Genomic DNA, 17,651 nt, shown 5'->3' with positions numbered 1-17,651 from the left:
ACAGACAAGCCCAACTTTCGTGCCTTTCCCATACGATGCACTTTTGTGTACAACCTACATTGAAAGTTTGAGTGGACTATTGAACTGTTGGAGGGAAAAACAATGATTCAAGGCCAAACCAAATTTTGTTATCCACTTCCGCACATTTTCCATAACAATTACACTTGGGGTAGGAAACAGTGGTGCAGAGTTGTTCTCAAACTGATTTTTACATTCTCCCACTGATACAAAACTCACCCCAACTAGAAACAGAAAATGCTTTAAGTAGTGAAGCAGGTCAGGTGTAAGGTGTGGCGAAAGAAATAGAATTAACATCTTAGGTTGATGACCTTTCATCGGAACTGCTCACCCCAGCTAGGTTAGGATCAGCTCACCATGAGATAATCCTCATACTTTTAACTATGGGTTAATGTGCGGTGGTAGTCTGAGACAAAGTTCCCACAACAAAGAAATAAACAAAGACCATCAGGGCTGGTGGTTGAGTTCACAGATCATTGGTCACCTGTAACATGAAAGAAATGCAAAAACATAACTATTGTCAATAATGTGGACAAAAGATGGACAAATACTTTATGTAGCAAGCTTTAGCCTATTTAAAAAAAATCAAGAAATTTTTTTCCACTTCCTTCAACATCCTGTAGCACTCTGTGCACCATATTCCATTGACTTCATTATCAATGTGACTCTTTCCTCCATCAGCTGATCTAATAACTCAGTCCTGTAATTTTCCCCTCTCCCTCCTTTGCTCTCTGTTCAGCACCTTCTTTCATAACGGGAGCTGTGTGTGCAGAATCATAGATATTAGAGTCTGTATGTACCCTGTCACTCAGTTGTGCAGCATTGTATCTCTGGTTCAGTTCTGGACTGATGTCTTTGACTTTGCATCTTTGGCAGTATTGACTCTATACTTTATTAGCTCTAAAACTCAATTCATCTCTCAAAACACACACTCACAGATCGAAGAAATGGAGGTGAATGACAATATCAGATTTAGAGCCAATGTCCCTCATGCAGGGATTAAGGGCTCAGTTTACCAACAGAAAAACTGGAAGGGGGGGGGGGGGGGAGGGGAGGTGAAGAGAGAGGGGACACAGAACTTGAAATAGTGCATGAGGTAGCAGACTTGGATGGGCAGGGAAGATGATGGAGGGATTCAAGCTGAAAATAAAAAAGTTTGTTAAATGGTCTTTCATGTCCTTATTGGTTCATAGGAAATACAATGCAACTTAATAAAGTAGCATCCGAGTTTGAAGAATCTCTTCGAAACTATTTTTATTCAGTATACTCACATGATCAATCTGTGATTCAAATAAACTTTCTGCTCTCCGAAACAGAGATAGACTCCACTACACCGAGGTTTTCAAACATTTATTCTAAGTATGTACAATATAGAAAATAGTAAATTCATATGGAAAATAATCTATGTCAGTCAAGCAACAATAAAAATGTTTTCTTACATAATAAGGGCCCTAGTACAGAAGAACTGAGGTATGTGTCACAACTGTAACCAAAGTGACTTGACATTGCATTTCATTAAAAAATTTCAACATATACAAAATATAAAGTACAAATAAATAGGTTTCATGTTTCCCAGCATCTAGTGCCTTGGACAAGAGTAAAATACTGGCTGTAGCTAGTGCAGGCTTGGTGGAAGACTGCAGGACTGACAGTCTGAGGTATGTCTTTGTCTCTTATACAATTAAAAATGGCTAAAAAAATTGTCTGATCAAAGGATCAACAATTGTTGGGAGTGTTTTAATTGTGTGTGATCATAGCTGCCTCCAGACAAGAAAAATAAACATTTATACAATGTAGACTTAAGGTAAAAGAAAAAGATGTGGCTATTGCTGCATAGATTTTCCATGGTTTCTGGAAGCAACTTGACTAGCCACAAACAAACAGAGACAAATCTAGAAAAAGGGTCCAATGCACTCTCATTGTTCTCAATTTCTATGCTGGTCTCCAGAAGGTGCCTATATTAGTGTTAACTTGGCTCAGTGGTTGCTTTCTAACAAAGTTAGAAGATTGTGGGTTCAAGCCCCACCACAAGACCAGAGGAAGTAATCTAGACTGCTGCTACGGTGCAGTACTGAAGGAGTGCTGCTCTGTTGGAGGTCCCAGCTTTTCAATGAGATATTAAACTTAGACACCAAATGCCTGGATTGGATGAATGCAAATGATCCCATGTCCTTACTTAAAGAGAAACAGGATCTTTCGGTGCCCTGGCCAACATTTCTCCCTCAACCATCATCACTACAACAGGTCATTTACCTTGTTGCTGGGTGTAGGCCTTGCTGTGTGCAAATTCACTGCCATGTTTGCCTACAAAACGACAGTGACTACATTTTTAAAAAAAATCATTGGCTGCAAAGCACTTTGGGACATCACAAAAAAAAATTGAAAACTACTAAAATTAAATGTAAATTCCATATTTTGTACTGACCCACTGGCAGCGATTCTTGGTACCTCAAAAATGGCAATTTTTCAATATAGAGCGTAAACATCATGGATGCTTAGAGCAGTCTCATAACCTGGTCAGAATCTGCCCTTGAAGAGTTCCATATATTGCCTTGGCCTTGTTCTAGCCCAGAATATTCAAATTCTCCCCCTCTGTCCTGACATATTTCATTACAACTCATGGTGGGGGGGTTGCATAATGAACGTACTGATGATACCCTTACGCTTCAGCTATTCTTTCCAGTCTGTTCATGGAAAAATTAAGTCTTGTTTTTAAAAAATGCAAATCACACCCCACTTTGTGAAACCAGGCTCACAACCAATTGCCTTGTAGGTAATCTCAAATCACGAAATGCAAATGACATTTACTGGGGTTTAGTGGGTCACTAGTTGTACTGATTAAGGAGTACACAGGAGGGCAGTTGAGAGGACAGTGGCAATAAACAATGTAACCAATCACCTTTTCTTTGCAATTGACAAATCTGTCATGCGAGAGCCGAATGAATGGAATACTGGGGGAAATATCCGAATCAATTGACTAATGCCAGTACCCATATCAATGAGGTTTATTTAAAAAAAATTATACACACATAACGTGATAGATATTGTGTTTTCAACGCTATATTTACCTTTGAGCTGCTGATTGCATCCAACAGCAGTAAATGACCTTTAGTCTAAACCCTATCTTTTATCTCTGTTGATTTATACATACAGGAACTAAAGTGTTTTGCTGGTGAACCTGTATCAAATATTTTAAATAAAATAAAGTTTATTTTTGTGTTGTCTCGGGTTTCTTACTAAGATTTAGCATATCTGGTATAGTCACTGCAAACAAACCTGAGACTGGTGATTAAATATTACAATTTCAGCAGCAGAGAACACATCAAACGTTACAAAAAACAGCAAGACAATTTTAAACAAAGAAATGCAGAACAACAAACATTCTGTGCATCAGTGCAGAATGGTTTTCATGTCAACAATTTAGTGTATCAACTGTAACATTATAGAAAAGCAGGGAAAAATATACAAAACCAAAATGAAAGCTTGCATCCCTGCAACTAAACTACTGCATCACAAAATACTGTGGCTGAATGTACGGTAACAGGGTTAACTGCCACAGAAAACTTCAAAAGGATTCTCAATTTGTTAAAAAGGATGCTTGGGTATCTCAATGCAGTGCTACATCCATAAGATATTGCTTACTTGGCTGCTACCTGTTTATGGATACATTCAACAGACTAGAGAAAAAGGCATCATTTATTCTTGTAAACCAGTTTTAACCAAATCGCTACACAGATAGAAATGCTACAATTTAAAGTACAATTTTTTTTACACCTGAGTTTCTCATAATACCTATTAAAAAATGAAAAATTGCATCTACCCATCGAACTAGAACACTGAAATGCTGTCACAACAATGTCCTCTTAGATCTTGGCTCCATTTGTGATCATCCATCTTGCTCATTTCTGTGGGATAGGAAAGGGCATCAGTGTTCAATTTTGCTAATGAGAAAGTGCCAAGTAGAAGGCATCAGATAAAAGTAAATACAAACACAAGTGAATAAGGGCTATTTAGTACTATGCACAAATAAATAGTTTCTGTTAATTGGTGATTTTGACAGAAATAAATTATACACTAAAGTACAAAGTATAATCTTACCTTGTACACATTACCATGAAGCACGAGGGACAAAAACTAACAGCTTTCAAATGTTATTTATTCCTAATTTTGAAATAGCATCTCAATTTGAGAGCTAAACTAACTTTGCATACACCTCTATTTTGGCCATAACACCAACCCTTTGTCAGGTCATGACAGAATGAAATCCATCATTAAGTTGGGGTCTTTCTTTCTGGTTCCCTAGTCAGAATTTTATCAGCTTTTGTTATTCAACACATGACATTATAATTGTGATAAAAGATGAAGTTCAAAATTTAAAAACAAAAGATGCAGCCTTTAAAGAGTCTTCTGACATTGGGTGATTGACATGCTTAGAGATTTAAGTGATCCAGATCAAGCTGTTTAGAAATCTATTTTTCTGTTTCCCTAGTATATAGTTTCCCTGTGAACAGAAAGCCCATCTAACACAATCCCTATTATAACAATAACCTCATTTCTTTCATATGTGTACTACAATGATTGGAAAACCCTTGGACTTTGAGGTCCTGGAAGTAACTATAGGTGCAAGTATTTCTTTCCTAATACTATAGAATTTTTAAAAAATTGTTCTCTACCATGCTACACTCCAAAGGCTATTCACAGAAGATGAGTAGTTCTAAGAGGTACTGAGGGAGTGACGTGGCTCTAAACAAATGCAGTTACTTTTGTTCAAAACTTTACAAATTACTGTTGGAATAGAAATGATCAAGATCAGAATGACAATACTACAAAATAAAGGACTTTTACAATCAGAAACAATTACCTCAGGTCCGTGTTTAATTATAATTTGAAATCACACAAGCACAGGAATTAACTTGGTGCCAATCTCCTAAAAGACACATGGCATTACACCCTAAGATTTGGAATTTCCTCCCTGAAATCCTCTGCCCCAGAACCTGCCCCTCTTTATTCAAGGGGGTATATGTTTACTATGAGATGGGAATTTTAAAGGAAATCTGACGGTTAAAAAAAATTTTATATATATAAAGAAATAATATATATATATATATAAAGAAATACATAAAGATATAAATATATAAATAATAAATATATAAAGAATTTATATATTTATATATTTAAATATATATTTAAATATATAAATATATAAAGAAAAGTGGTTGATATCTAGAACATGCCAGAGGAAGTGGAGAAATCAGACACAATTACTATGTCTAAGAGGCACTTGAGGCTTAAATAGACAAGGCATAAGAGAATATGGTTCTAATGTGGACAAATGAGATTTGTTTAGATGGGCAAGGCGGCCAGCATGGACATTGTGGGCCAAAGGGTTTGCTTCTGTACTCTATGACTATGACTCTAACCTGCAAAATGGGACATAAATTGAAATTGGGCCAGAGATAGGCATCAGGATAGATTAACAAAGTCTTGGCTAGACAGGTAGATTTTAAGGAGCAGCTGAAGTTTAGAGAGACAGATAGAACATCTTAGGTAGACACTTCCAGAGCTTAAGACCAAGGCAGCTAAAAGTACAAGTGCCAATTATGAAGCAATTAAAATCAGAGAGATCAGAATTCAAACAGAGAATTGAGCTCGAAGGTTTGTTAGGCTGAAAAAGGTCACATCGTCTTAATGGAGATTTGGACTGTAATATCTGGATAGGCAGAGTTTAGGCCACACAGAAGAACACTGGACAGGATTTCAGCAGCACAGGAGCTGAGGCAGGAGTGGAGCCAAACACCATTCCAGAAATGGAAGGCAGCAGTTTTGGAGTGCAATTACAGGAAAAACTCATTCTGTGTCAGCTGCAACACCAAGGCCGCAAACCAATTGGCTCAACTTCAGACAATTCCTTGGAACGAAAGCAGTAGTCAAGGAGCCGTGTATTTGGCATGGACCAAAGACATTGGCTTCAGTCTTCCCGTATTTCTGCTCATCCAGTGTTGGATGTCAGATACAGTGTGATCCATTTGAGAGGGTGAGAAACGCAAAGAGTTGGAGAAAGGGATAATTGCCATCAGCATTCACGTGGAATCTGCTGTTGTATTTTTGAATGAGGCAACATGTAGATGAGAAATAGAGACCACCAAAAACTGACCCTTGGGGAGCTCCAGAGGTGACAGGCTGAGAGTGAAACCAGAAACCATTGATTCCCTGGCTACCAACTGATCAATTAAAAAAAATGGAATCTAGGCTGAAGGTTGAAGTTACCAAGATGGAGGTATTGTTCAGTATGGAGGAAGGCAGAGAATTATCCTGACTTAGAAAACTTGTCATAATGCACTGATGAATGATGAAGATCAAGGATTTTTTTTAAATGGAAGGTGAGGAGTGACGCGAGGTCCCAACACAAAACTTCCCAGGAGGTGCAGGAAGACAAAGTCACAATTTATAGACAGGGTCCATAGTACCATTATGGCAAATTGACTAGATTAAACCACAGAACGTGTAGCAGGCAGGATGATGTTGATCAGGTGATGAGACAGTCTGTGATTGCAGAGTAAATCTCTCAGCTACATTCTCATCAGCCTAGCCTTTGAAAGATTTGAACTGACTGGTGCTGCAGGGGATCCAAGATCCCCTGACTTCAGTAGTGTACCAAAGGGGGCAGGTACAGTGGCTGACAACCACTGATTGAGCAGAAGATAAAACAAAGTAGGACAGTGAGCTAACCAACTTTTGCTCACATGCTTAATCACCCTTAATAGTACTTCCTCTTTTGATGAAAGTGTTTTTCCATTGCTGCACAAAGGCAATTAAATAATATGGGATGGAGAGTAAAATTAGTAACAATTACAGACATTGTACACGAATGATTTGATTACTCACCTGATCAGCAAATGAAGTAGGTATTTTCTGTTCAACTTCCTTTCCCATTTCTGTTCCCGACACTGATTTCTGATATGCATGCTCCTGTCCAGGCATTCTATTAAAAGTAAGCAACAAACTCACTCATATTCCCACATCACTTTGGTAAATACATCTCTGAGTTTAAGGTCTAGAGAATGATACAGTTGTTGAGCAATATACGTGTATTTTTTTAAATAATGTAATGGCATTCCACAAATTCAGGGATTCACAATCACAACCTTTCAAAGGCTGCAAATTCAGTAAGTTCAAAAGACATTAACATTATGGTGCATTCCATGAGGGAAGTACACGAGAATACATAGGAATGCATATGCAATAGCAGGAGTGGCCCCTCCAGCCTGCCCGGCTGTTATGATTGTGGCTGATCTGCCTCAGGATTCAACTCCTCTTCTCTTCTGTGCTTGTTCCACATTACCCTCAATTCCCTTGTCTTTAAAAAAAAGACATCAACCTCATAACTAGCTTTGCTCAGCTCGACCCAGACCCCAATTACTCCAGCTCGGGTGTGGGGGGTTAGTAATGGGGTTGGGTGGGGAGAGAAGGCATACAGAAATGCCCCATTCCCACTCAGCAGAAAACACCTGTATGTACAGGGTGTGCACAGACTGGGTGTTGGTAACCTGGGGAGGGCTTATAACCTTCTTTATCTATCTGATGTGTTGCTATGTATCATGTGTATATACAGTGGCGTTGTATAGTCTGACTACACAGAAAAACAGAAAAGGAAAGAAAAATGGCAGACAAAAATGGCCAGTTTTCATACAAACAGAAAAGAAAGCAAATTATCTAAAGTTGGTGAATTCAATATCGAGTCCTGCAGACTGCAACGTGCCCAGATAGAAGAGGAGTGTTGCTCCCTGAGCTTCCATTGGCCCCCATTAACCATGTAGGAACACAGGCAGGGGTCAGAGTGGGAGAGGAATGGCGAATTCAAGTGGCAGGCCAATGTTACATTTGCCTTTGTAATTACTTGAAACAATTTTGGCAGGCAGGTAGGTGCAGCATGCAGAAAATTACCTACATCTCTCTGTACTCCACTTGTTTGTCATCTCTCCATTTAGATAATAGTCTACCTTCAGGTTCTTCTTGAAGAGCATTCTCTCACTTTCCTACATTAAACTTCATTTGCCAAGTTTTTGCCCACGCACTCAACCTATCTGTATCCTGTTGCAGTATCCATGTGCCTTCTACTGTCCCCTCCTCCTGGACATTAATATAAATAGTGAGTAACTGAGTACCAAGGACTGATCATTGGGGCACCCCTGTAAATAGATATTTTCAGTCAGAAAAAAGGCCCATTTATTGTGACTGTGGGTTGGTAACATACTATAACTGAGAAATTCATACAACTACTGGGTCACAGTGCTTCCCACTCAGGCACTTAGGCCAACAGAATCAAGATACCATGATGAAACTACACATCCCCAAAACCATTGCCAAATGGTGGCATGACGTTATAAAAACTTTTTTGTTGATTAAAAGGCACAGACACTTAATACAGGGCCCAGTTTAACTACGCACACTGAAAAGGTTCAAAGGCTGGTAAACACAGGCAACAGACTTCAGAAGTGGAAATGCAACATAATTCCACCTCTATTTTTGGCTTTTAATGAATGTACCATCAAGAATTGATTTAAATGAATAGAAAGTGTTCAGATGGCATATATGAAAACAATTGGAGAGTGGTGTGATTTCTTTATTCAGTCACGGCATGTAGGCGTCACTGGCAAGGCCAGCATTTATAGCCTTGTACTGAGGAGCTTAGAACATAGAAACAGGAGCAGAAGCAGGCCAACTGCCCCCCTGAGCCTCCTCTGGCATCCATTAAGACCTTATAGGGCCTTTTGTTCTGATATTTTCTTGAATATCTGCTTTTCCTCCTATGGATGAATGTCCAATTTTCCTCATGCTTCCAAAAAGCACCAATTTATGTATTAAGAATCATTAACACAGAAATAAAAATTGTCTCGTTCAGTCACCAGTGGATTCCTGTGGTCTTCCATTTTAATTACAGGCAACCCCCACATTGCAGCCCTTTGGGTAACAGACATTTGCCTCCAGAGAATTCACAAATAACTACCCAAAAATTTGAGATACAGAATAAAATTCACTTTCATGGAATTTATGTTAAAAATATACACCAGCACAAAATTTGTATTATTTTAAACTCGCATTCCTTGATGCATGCGCAGATAACAAGCCTTTGTGTTACAATATATTGCAATACAGACTGACTTCTAGGGACACAGCCTTCCTGTAACACAGCACTTTAACTGTATGCGCTTTTTCTTTCCCCTCTGGTCTACTACAGATTTTTCTCATCACAAATCTACAGTAGTGCAGTATTTTATTTGCATCCTGTTAATATTTATTAATTTTCTTTCTTCAGTTGACTCTCTGACCTCCACTTCCCCTACCATCTTCTGACTTCCTTCACCTTTCTGAACCCGACACTGACAGGGGAAGGATATTTTCAGTGAAAACATGCTGTTCAATTCTCCAAGATTCTACTGCCTTCACCAGATTGTGCACTATTTAACAGAAGAAAGGGCCTTGAAAACTTGCTGATCTAGCAATTTCATTAAATGGCTTGTTTTACAGTTACCAACAGAAGCTGCTTGTTTTAATAAGTTCCCAAATTGGCTCATTGCAATGTTATTGGCAGAGTCAATGAGTGGAAAATGGAAAATGTGCCAACCATTTTCAGCCCGTGTGCACTCTGCAAAGAGTGAATGTAGTCGAGACAGCTGGCTCTTCATGCAAAACATAATTAACATACATATAAGCATGGGAATATTTTGGGGGAGAAGTAGGTGAAACTGTATACTGGAGATGAAAAGGTGGTTGAATTGTACGGAATTCTGCTTGATCTCCGAAGGATACTGTGGTCGAACAGAACATTTTCAGAGCTGCTCAACTGCAGCAAAACTTCTCATCTTCTGCAGCACCTTTTGTTTTGATCTGTGAATGCTCCAGTCAAGCTCCTTGAAGTCAGCAGAGTACTTAGGAGGGTGAAGCAAGGCAATTATATTTCACTTCGTCCTCTCCTCCCCATCACCATTTTCTCCTTTAGGACCAAACTTTATGGAACAGGAATTTCCCAGCCATGACCCTATGATATTTTGGTCAACTTTCAGCCAATCTTGAGATGGTGCCTTTCCTTGTGCCTAAGTAACCACAATATTGAAGTGGTTGACAATGTCAGCTTTGAACCCTTTATTTACAGAATGGAATTTATGGACCTTGTGAATTTTATGGTTGTGATTTATGAGCAGCACTTCATCCCCTGTAGGGTAGGTGTCACAGATAGCTGGTAGCCTTCTTGTACCTCACAAGAGTCCATTCTTTAAGCACGAGCGTGAACAAATATCAACATGCTACAACACATGGGGCAGGAGAGGTGAAAGAGACAGGAAGTCAAACCAAACCTCCTCATCCAATATCTACAAACGAATCATTTCCAGCTGAGTTTTCTAAGTTATAATTAGAATCCACAGGCATGGCTTAAATGGTTTATGTTCCCCATACTGGCTCAGAAATGTTAACGGCAAATGTACTAGCCCAGCTGTTGTTCCAAATGAGACCATTTATTTTGTCATACACTAAGGAGCAAGCTCTTCATGGTCTCCAAACGTGAGCATGATTGCCTATCCACACGAATCTTTTGTTTTAAAAAAGTCCTTTTGAAAATTTGCATTCCTGTATCACTCATGCACACTGTTCTTTGCTTGTATTGTTATTGCAGGCCAACTTGGGAATGTGCCTGCTACCAAGAACCAGGTTCTCCTCAAAAAATGGTATTCTTGCTATAACACAGTTCCACTATAATTACTGCTCAGCCCTCATTACTTTGGATTTCGCTGGACCACAGTAATGTGCCATAAATGCAGAATGATCTAGCAGAGAAGTAGGTCTTTTGGCCCTGTAGGTTATAATCATGCCTAACTTGTGCACCCCAGGCACAACTCCTTTCCTTCTCCACTCAGCTATCTAAATCTAGCATCAAGGGCACTTGTTGCCAAAGCATGTTCTGTATAGATCGACAAGTATCAAACTGTAGCGAGGTGAACGACTACCAAAATGCTCACATTCAACTACAAATCCTGAAATTGCACCATTAAAAATAAAATAAAGTTGATGCTGAGAACAGATAATAGAGACAGAAAATGCTGGAAATAAATCAGCAGATCAGGTAGAATCTGCAGAGAGAGAAATGTTTCAGCTCAATGACCCTTCAACAAAATTGGAAAAAGTTAAAGATGAAATAAGTATCCTCACAGAAACACAATGGAGTTTTAATTATAGGTAGCATGTACACCTTGCCCTCTCCTCTACTTTCATAAGGTCAATGGGAATATTTCCTCTGGATCACTCCACCATAACCTTCCCTACAGCACCTTCCAGAACAACTGCAGGAAATGTAACACTTTCCCTTTTACCACCCATTTTCCCCCATTGTCCAGGATCTCACACGCTTAAAGGTGAAATAACAATACATCTGCAAGCTATATTCCTGCTCACAGTACTGTCTCCTCTATGCTGGACAGCCCACCTGTAGATCTAGTGACCACTTAGTGCAACATACACATTTGCAGATGAGGAACAGCACTTCGCTTTTCATCTGGCTACAGTGCAGTCTTCTGGACTCCATTAATCGAGTACAAAAAGAATGATAATAATTCCACTGTCCACACTGACATCTCCTCAAGACCCATCTCCTGCTTCTTTACCACTCCTATCATCACTAAAATTTACCTTGCACTTATCGTCCCTTTAGTCATTTGGTCTCTTTTGTCCTCCAATCTTGAGCAACTTTTCCCTATGCTTATTTTTTCCCTCCATACTTTAAACACAGTTTAAAATGTATTGCACGTCCCTTTCTAGTTCTAATAAAAAAAATCACTGATTGGAAGTAAAATTTTTCTCTCCACAGATGCTGCCTGACCTGTGTATTTCCAGCAATACTAAATTTCAGTATAAATAGGTTGGCCCTCAGCATAACATGAATGAGTTTAAAAAAAACACTTCAATATGGTAATTAAAAAACATTAACACTTTTTCTAAATGACAACGTAAATTTCCAGTAAAATTTCCCCAAGCCTAATTGGGTGCTAATCTGTCTAATTTCATTCAATTGGCAGTCCTTAGTTGCTGTTTTCCTTTTTAAAATGAAAAACCTTTCACTGCAGTCCTCAACAGATCATTTTGAAATTTCTCTGTACAAGATGTCACTAAATGACTGAGCACACATACTGCTCCATTTTGTTGCTTTTACAATTCCATGACGAGAATTGCATGAGAGTACTGCAAAGACAACAGTTAGAACTCACCCTGAGTAAAATGAAGTCCATTTTCAAAGATAATCTTTGAAATTTTGAAGAACAATATAAAAATAGAAATCCTATTATACCAGCACCTTGCACAACAGTCAGGACACATTCTCAGGAATGAGTGTGCTCAGAATCAATGCAAAAAGAGATTGTTATAGGTTATAGCATGTGTGTTACTGAGTGCTGCTGTGCCTGGAACCTGACTGAGGGCTCAATCCTCTGTTGGTGCTCCTGCAACACTGAAACAGTTAAAGTAATGTCATTGCTGCATGGCTTAGTGTGCAGGGAACCAATGTGCAGTGCTGTCTGTAGGGTTTGGGCAGGCTGAGGCAAGCAGTGTGGCTGTTGGCGCTGAGATGCTAGACTCAGGTGTGCATCCTGGCTGGTACGATGAGTGCAGGCCATTGAGGGGGACCAGCTGTTGACTCAATGTGTCAACAGAACAGCTGGATTCTCCTCTCTCTCTCATCACCTCCTATTAGATATGTTGGAAACTGCTCTCTGTTTGCCTGCACAGCTCTCCCCACTCCAGAGATATCCCAGCAGTAACAAACTCAAGTGGCATACCATGTTGCTGAACAAAAGAAAAAGAAGGGAAGCAGTGGGGGATGGTGGAGAAGGATCTGGGAAGTGTGTCAACACATGGAGCAGCTGCTGGTAGTCTCCAGCAATGGCCTGCACTCACCGTACAGGCCAGGGTACACCACCGAGCCCTGCATCTCAGCATTTGTACTAATAAACATTTGAAAAAGATCTCGCAAATCCCACGCAAAAAAACAAAGGGCAGGAGGAACTCAGCAGGTCAGGCAGTGTCTGTTAGGGTAGAGGGATAGTCAACATCTTGTTTACAACATCAGCAGTCTTGTGTCACTCAAATCCCATCTTTACAAGATATGAACTAGATGAAGGACCAAGAGTTATGCAATTGATTTTTATATTTGGTTATTTTTAAGCCAATTTAAAAAGTGAATGCACTGCATACTGAACTGACGGATCTCTTTACATTTGAGTTCTGAGAAAGGAATCCTATATTTATAAATGCACAAAGAACACCCAAGTCATTTGTCTTACCCTCTTATATTGTAAAGATCGTCTTGTGGTTTAATTCCCTGTTGCTGCATCATCAGATTATGAAACTGACCAATTCTTTCATCAGGTCGACTGTATAAAGGCATTCGTGTCTGTGGCTGGCCATTTATCTGATGGGGTGGAATCCGATGACGCGTGGGCCCCAACATGGAGTGAGGAGGTCGCTGAGTTGCATGAGGGTTCGTGTTAAAGAGACCTGGAGATTGAGCTGGATAGACAGATGAATGTGAAAGAATACCATGGGGACCCTGGATCCCTGGATGCAGTCCAGGCCTCCTGTATATCAGTCCACTTACAGGCTGTGTGCTCTGTCTTTTAGCAGCAGCGTTATGACTGTCTAAATCCAGGATTTCCTTTGGACTTTCAGGCCTTTCCTGTTCTTTATCTGCCTTTTCATCTTTTATTGAGTGTGATAAATTGCTGGTCCCTTGGATTGCATTTTTGTTTTCTTTAGCATTTCCATTCATTCCTTCCTGCATAGTATGCGTGTCAGATGACCCCTCCGAACCCTGCATAGGGACACCAGGTCCTGCTGTTTTCCCGTTATGCACTGACAAGTGGCTAGGTTGCTGGAGATGATGGCCTGTGGGTGAAAGGGTCTGGGGCCAATCCTCTGCAGGATAACCTTGGCCTTGAGGGTAAGGGTAATAATGAGAATGTTGATACTGGTGGTAGGGAGATTGGATTTGCTGCTGGGAAGCATGATATGGATAACACTGGACTTGGTGCTGATATGCAGGGTAAATTCCTGGTGGTAACTGCTGTGAAAAATTGGGATTAGGGAAAGTTTGCCGGTTTGCGAATGGCTGGGGTGCACCCATGCCTCTTCCGAAGGGCCTGCAGCCATGACCCATACCATATTGACCTACAACTGTATAGTCTGGGCTATGTCCGTACTGTGCGTGTGTCATCATTCCCAGCATCCCAGGATTAGGTCCATTATTTTTTCCCTGCTTGCCTTGCGTTAAAGTGTTGGTGTTTTTCACAGAATCCTCATTTGTCTTCAACAAACTTGTGGCAGCCCCCCGATCTGAAGAATCAGAGTAATGTCTGGAGCTGGAGACACTTTGATTGACTAGGTTATCATTCTGGCCCCTGTCCTCCGTTTCACTTGGAGTTTTAATTTTCTTTCCTCTGCCTGCTCTGCTGCCGATTTTCTTATTATTCTTTGCCCTGCCCTTTACGGTCCCCTTTTTTGAATCTGAAATTGATTTCCTCTGCTCTTTCCCCATTTTTACAATGGAACTGCTAACATCTTTTAATTTCATATTTGGTGTTTCTTCCTCTTCAGTTTTGATAGATCCCAATCCATTTCTTGGACTCTCACTTGTGCCTGGCTCAGTAAAATTGGCTGCAATTGGCTTGGAGATACTTTCAGGTATCTGTGGTGTGCTTTGTTCGACGACCAGGGGCGAGATTCCCACCTCCGAGTATTGCTGTGTCTGCTTTGTTGTAGCTGGTGTGTTTTTGATTGGCACCGATTCTGTTACAGATAAAAGAAATTACATTGGTCACTGTTTATCACTGCATTTTACATCATTGACTGTATATCACTGCTTTCAGATCATGTATCTCAGGAGTGAGTTTGTGAATGGGTAGAGACAGAGAAAGAAATGACAAATAGTGATCACTTTGCATACCAAATACACTTTTCTTTGGTGGGGGGGGGGGGGCGGGGGAGGAGGGAGGGGAAGAATGCTGTTCAAAATAAGCAAATAACTTTACAACTTTTTTTTTGCAGGAAGGAGGTTGAATGGGAAGAAACAATTTGTATATAATATAAAGTTCAAATGCTTAAGAGGTACATTTTGTTTTTGCAAAACCTAGGGTTGGTAATCTGGACCAGCCCTGGATATACAAAACAGTTACCTTGAGCGTCGGCAATATTTTTGGGCATCTCGGCATCCTGCAGCATTCCCAATGATTCAGCACTGTTCTCCAACACCTGTTTGTGAGGCTGCATGCCAGAAATGTGATGCTGGCTTCCACCTGGCTGCTGCTGTAGTGCTGGGGCACACGGGCTAGAAAGATATGGTGAAGAATGTTCAGGTGGACAGACAGGGGCAGATAATTGCTGCATTGCAATCATCTCTGGACTAGACAGCATTGAATCAACATGGAGCCCTTGATGTGGAGATCTCAGGTAAGGAGGAGGCATTCTCTGTGTATTAGGTGTCTGAGGTGAGTTTGGAAGTCTGGGATAGCCTGGAGGCCCATTATGAGGTAGACGACCTGGCTGATCGGGCCAGTGATTGAGTGGCACTGATGGTCTCATTAGATTGGGGTCCACCATTTGGGAAAATGGGTGATGCTGCGATTGTGAAGGTTGGCTTGGACCAGCCAGTTGATTTTTGCTAGTAGGTCCTAATGGTCTTTCAACAGAACCACCGCTGTTGTTCCAGACTGGACGAGGTCCACGACGTGGTCCATTCAGATGACCATAAGGGTTGTACACATGCCTTGGCGTAAAGTCAGAAGTTGGACGATGAACAGGGCCCTCAAGACGGTGTGCTGTATATCCTGGCTGAAATGGTTGACTTGGGTACATACTTCCTTCCTGAGGTGGAGCGCTCACTGTTCCAGGTGGCACTGATGGTGGTCTAGGGCCTAGAGATGGTCCATGTACAGGCCCTATGTAGCTTTGTTTATTCTGAGGTCCCAACATCTGGGGTCCTTGATGTTCATTCATATTCACCTGATGCTGTAATTAGAAGAAAATATTATTTCTGTATCTCCAAACTAGACATTTGTTTTTCCCAATACATATTGTTAAACACACATTGCTTGTGGATAGTAAGAGACTGGGATTGCCTTAGTGACATGTAACTGCTAACCTGTCCTGTCACAAGAGCTTTCCTCCAAATTAAATCTACCCATTTACTATAGATTCTCTGCCAAAAATCAAAGTGCTTATAAAATGTATGTACTTTTTGGCTAATTATCAATAAATTAAACTCAGTTACTATTACACACAGAAGATACGTGCAACAACTTGGAACCAAATCAGTTGAAAGTCATTCTAATCTGCATTGAAAGATTCCCCACTCTGTACAGAGGCTGCAGCATTTTGAGGTTTGTAGTGGCATGCATCTCTGGGATGATTATCAGCTCAAACTTCAAGCTTCTCCAGAGTGGCGAGGTTTCCAAGTGAAAAACTATCATAATATGAAGATATTTAAAAGCACAAGACTGTTTTACAGACAATTTCAAATATTTATGGAAATGCATTTCATTCAAGTAGTTTTATGCCAAGGTATTATTTTTAAACTTCTTTTATGAATAATAGGTTGGCTGCAAAGTAAAACTTTTAAAAAAAATTGATCACTGGATTGCAGATAATATTGGTAATTTTCCAAGTTTGCTCCTATTTTCTAAATATAAACAAAGTTTGAATCAAACCAAAAGTGCAATACTAGGATGCTTTAATCATGAGTGACTGTTAGAAAATGCAAGCTTTTCAACCAATTTCTAATTCATTTAAATGATTATTAAATGTTCTGAGCCAAAGATGATGATGTGAGGTGAAATATGATTTTATCAAGGAGTATTGTACCATATAATACTGTATATTCTGATACCGTGATGGAGTTATGTTTAAGTAGACACATCTTTTTAAGATCTGAATCTGTCATTGCTAGAAATTATGACTCAGTGTTATGATGTTCATTTTCCCTATACTTTGGTCAAGGAAAATGAATATCGGGCATTTTCTCCACTGATCATTGACCTGAAATGTAACTCTCCACACATACAACTTGACCCGCTGATTATTTCCGGCATTGTTTATATTTCAGATTGCTAGTATCCAGAGTAATTCACAGATGCAAGATCCTACGTACCTATTGAGCAACCAATTCAGAGAGTTTTTAAGGTGATAAGTCAAGAAATTTTGTGTCAAGTTTGCTTGTGTTAATTTTCCCATAACAGTCATCTTTGGAATATTGCTCGATAGCTAACCTGAATGCAAAAGCTTCTGTTTAAATGTGTCATGATTTGCAACCCAGAAAAATATTAAAAGGCCATAAATTGAAGTTGGTGTTAAGGAACAAGCTGCCAACTTCACTTTACTGCTCTGCAACTTCAAAATGTCTTTAAAAATTACCTGCATTATAAATTGATGATGTAATTGTTGTCGTACTTGATCAGTCATCCTTGGTTCCCGTGGGGAACAAAATCGATACTGAGGTTCTACAGTTGGCCGAGATCCGAACATACATGGCACTGGCGGTCTCTAGATGAAGAAAACATTTCAGTTGGCTACATTTTTGGTAGCAAAATAGGGAGGGA

The 17,651-nt window shown here is 39.9% G+C and overlaps 1 protein-coding gene across 2 annotated transcripts in view; it reads right to left on the bottom strand.

The window, feature by feature from the left end:
• Nucleotides 1-1,353: 1,353 nt before the first annotated feature.
• LOC127578622 (chromatin remodeling regulator CECR2) overlaps nt 1,354-17,651 on the bottom strand; it is a 111,291-nt gene continuing 94,993 nt past the window's right edge. Inside the window, exons 15-19 of one of the 2 annotated variants that reach the window (XM_052030799.1) lie at nt 17,467-17,595; nt 15,234-16,065; nt 13,347-14,847; nt 6,904-7,000; nt 1,354-3,923 (exon numbers count right to left, since the gene is read on the bottom strand). In XM_052030799.1, coding sequence (XP_051886759.1) covers nt 3,918-3,923; nt 6,904-7,000; nt 13,347-14,847; nt 15,234-16,065; nt 17,467-17,595 — 2,565 coding nt within the window. In that variant the 3' untranslated portion in view covers nt 1,354-3,917. The remainder of the gene's footprint in view (nt 3,924-6,903; nt 7,001-13,346; nt 14,848-15,233; nt 16,066-17,466; nt 17,596-17,651) is intronic. The other variant, XM_052030800.1, reaches the window with a different exon arrangement.

This window comes from Pristis pectinata, chromosome 15 (assembly GCF_009764475.1).
Source record: "Pristis pectinata isolate sPriPec2 chromosome 15, sPriPec2.1.pri, whole genome shotgun sequence".
Taxonomy (NCBI): domain Eukaryota; kingdom Metazoa; phylum Chordata; class Chondrichthyes; order Rhinopristiformes; family Pristidae; genus Pristis; species Pristis pectinata.
The sequence above is the reverse complement of the archived record's forward strand: the minus strand, read 5'-3'. Positions and strand labels throughout refer to the sequence as shown.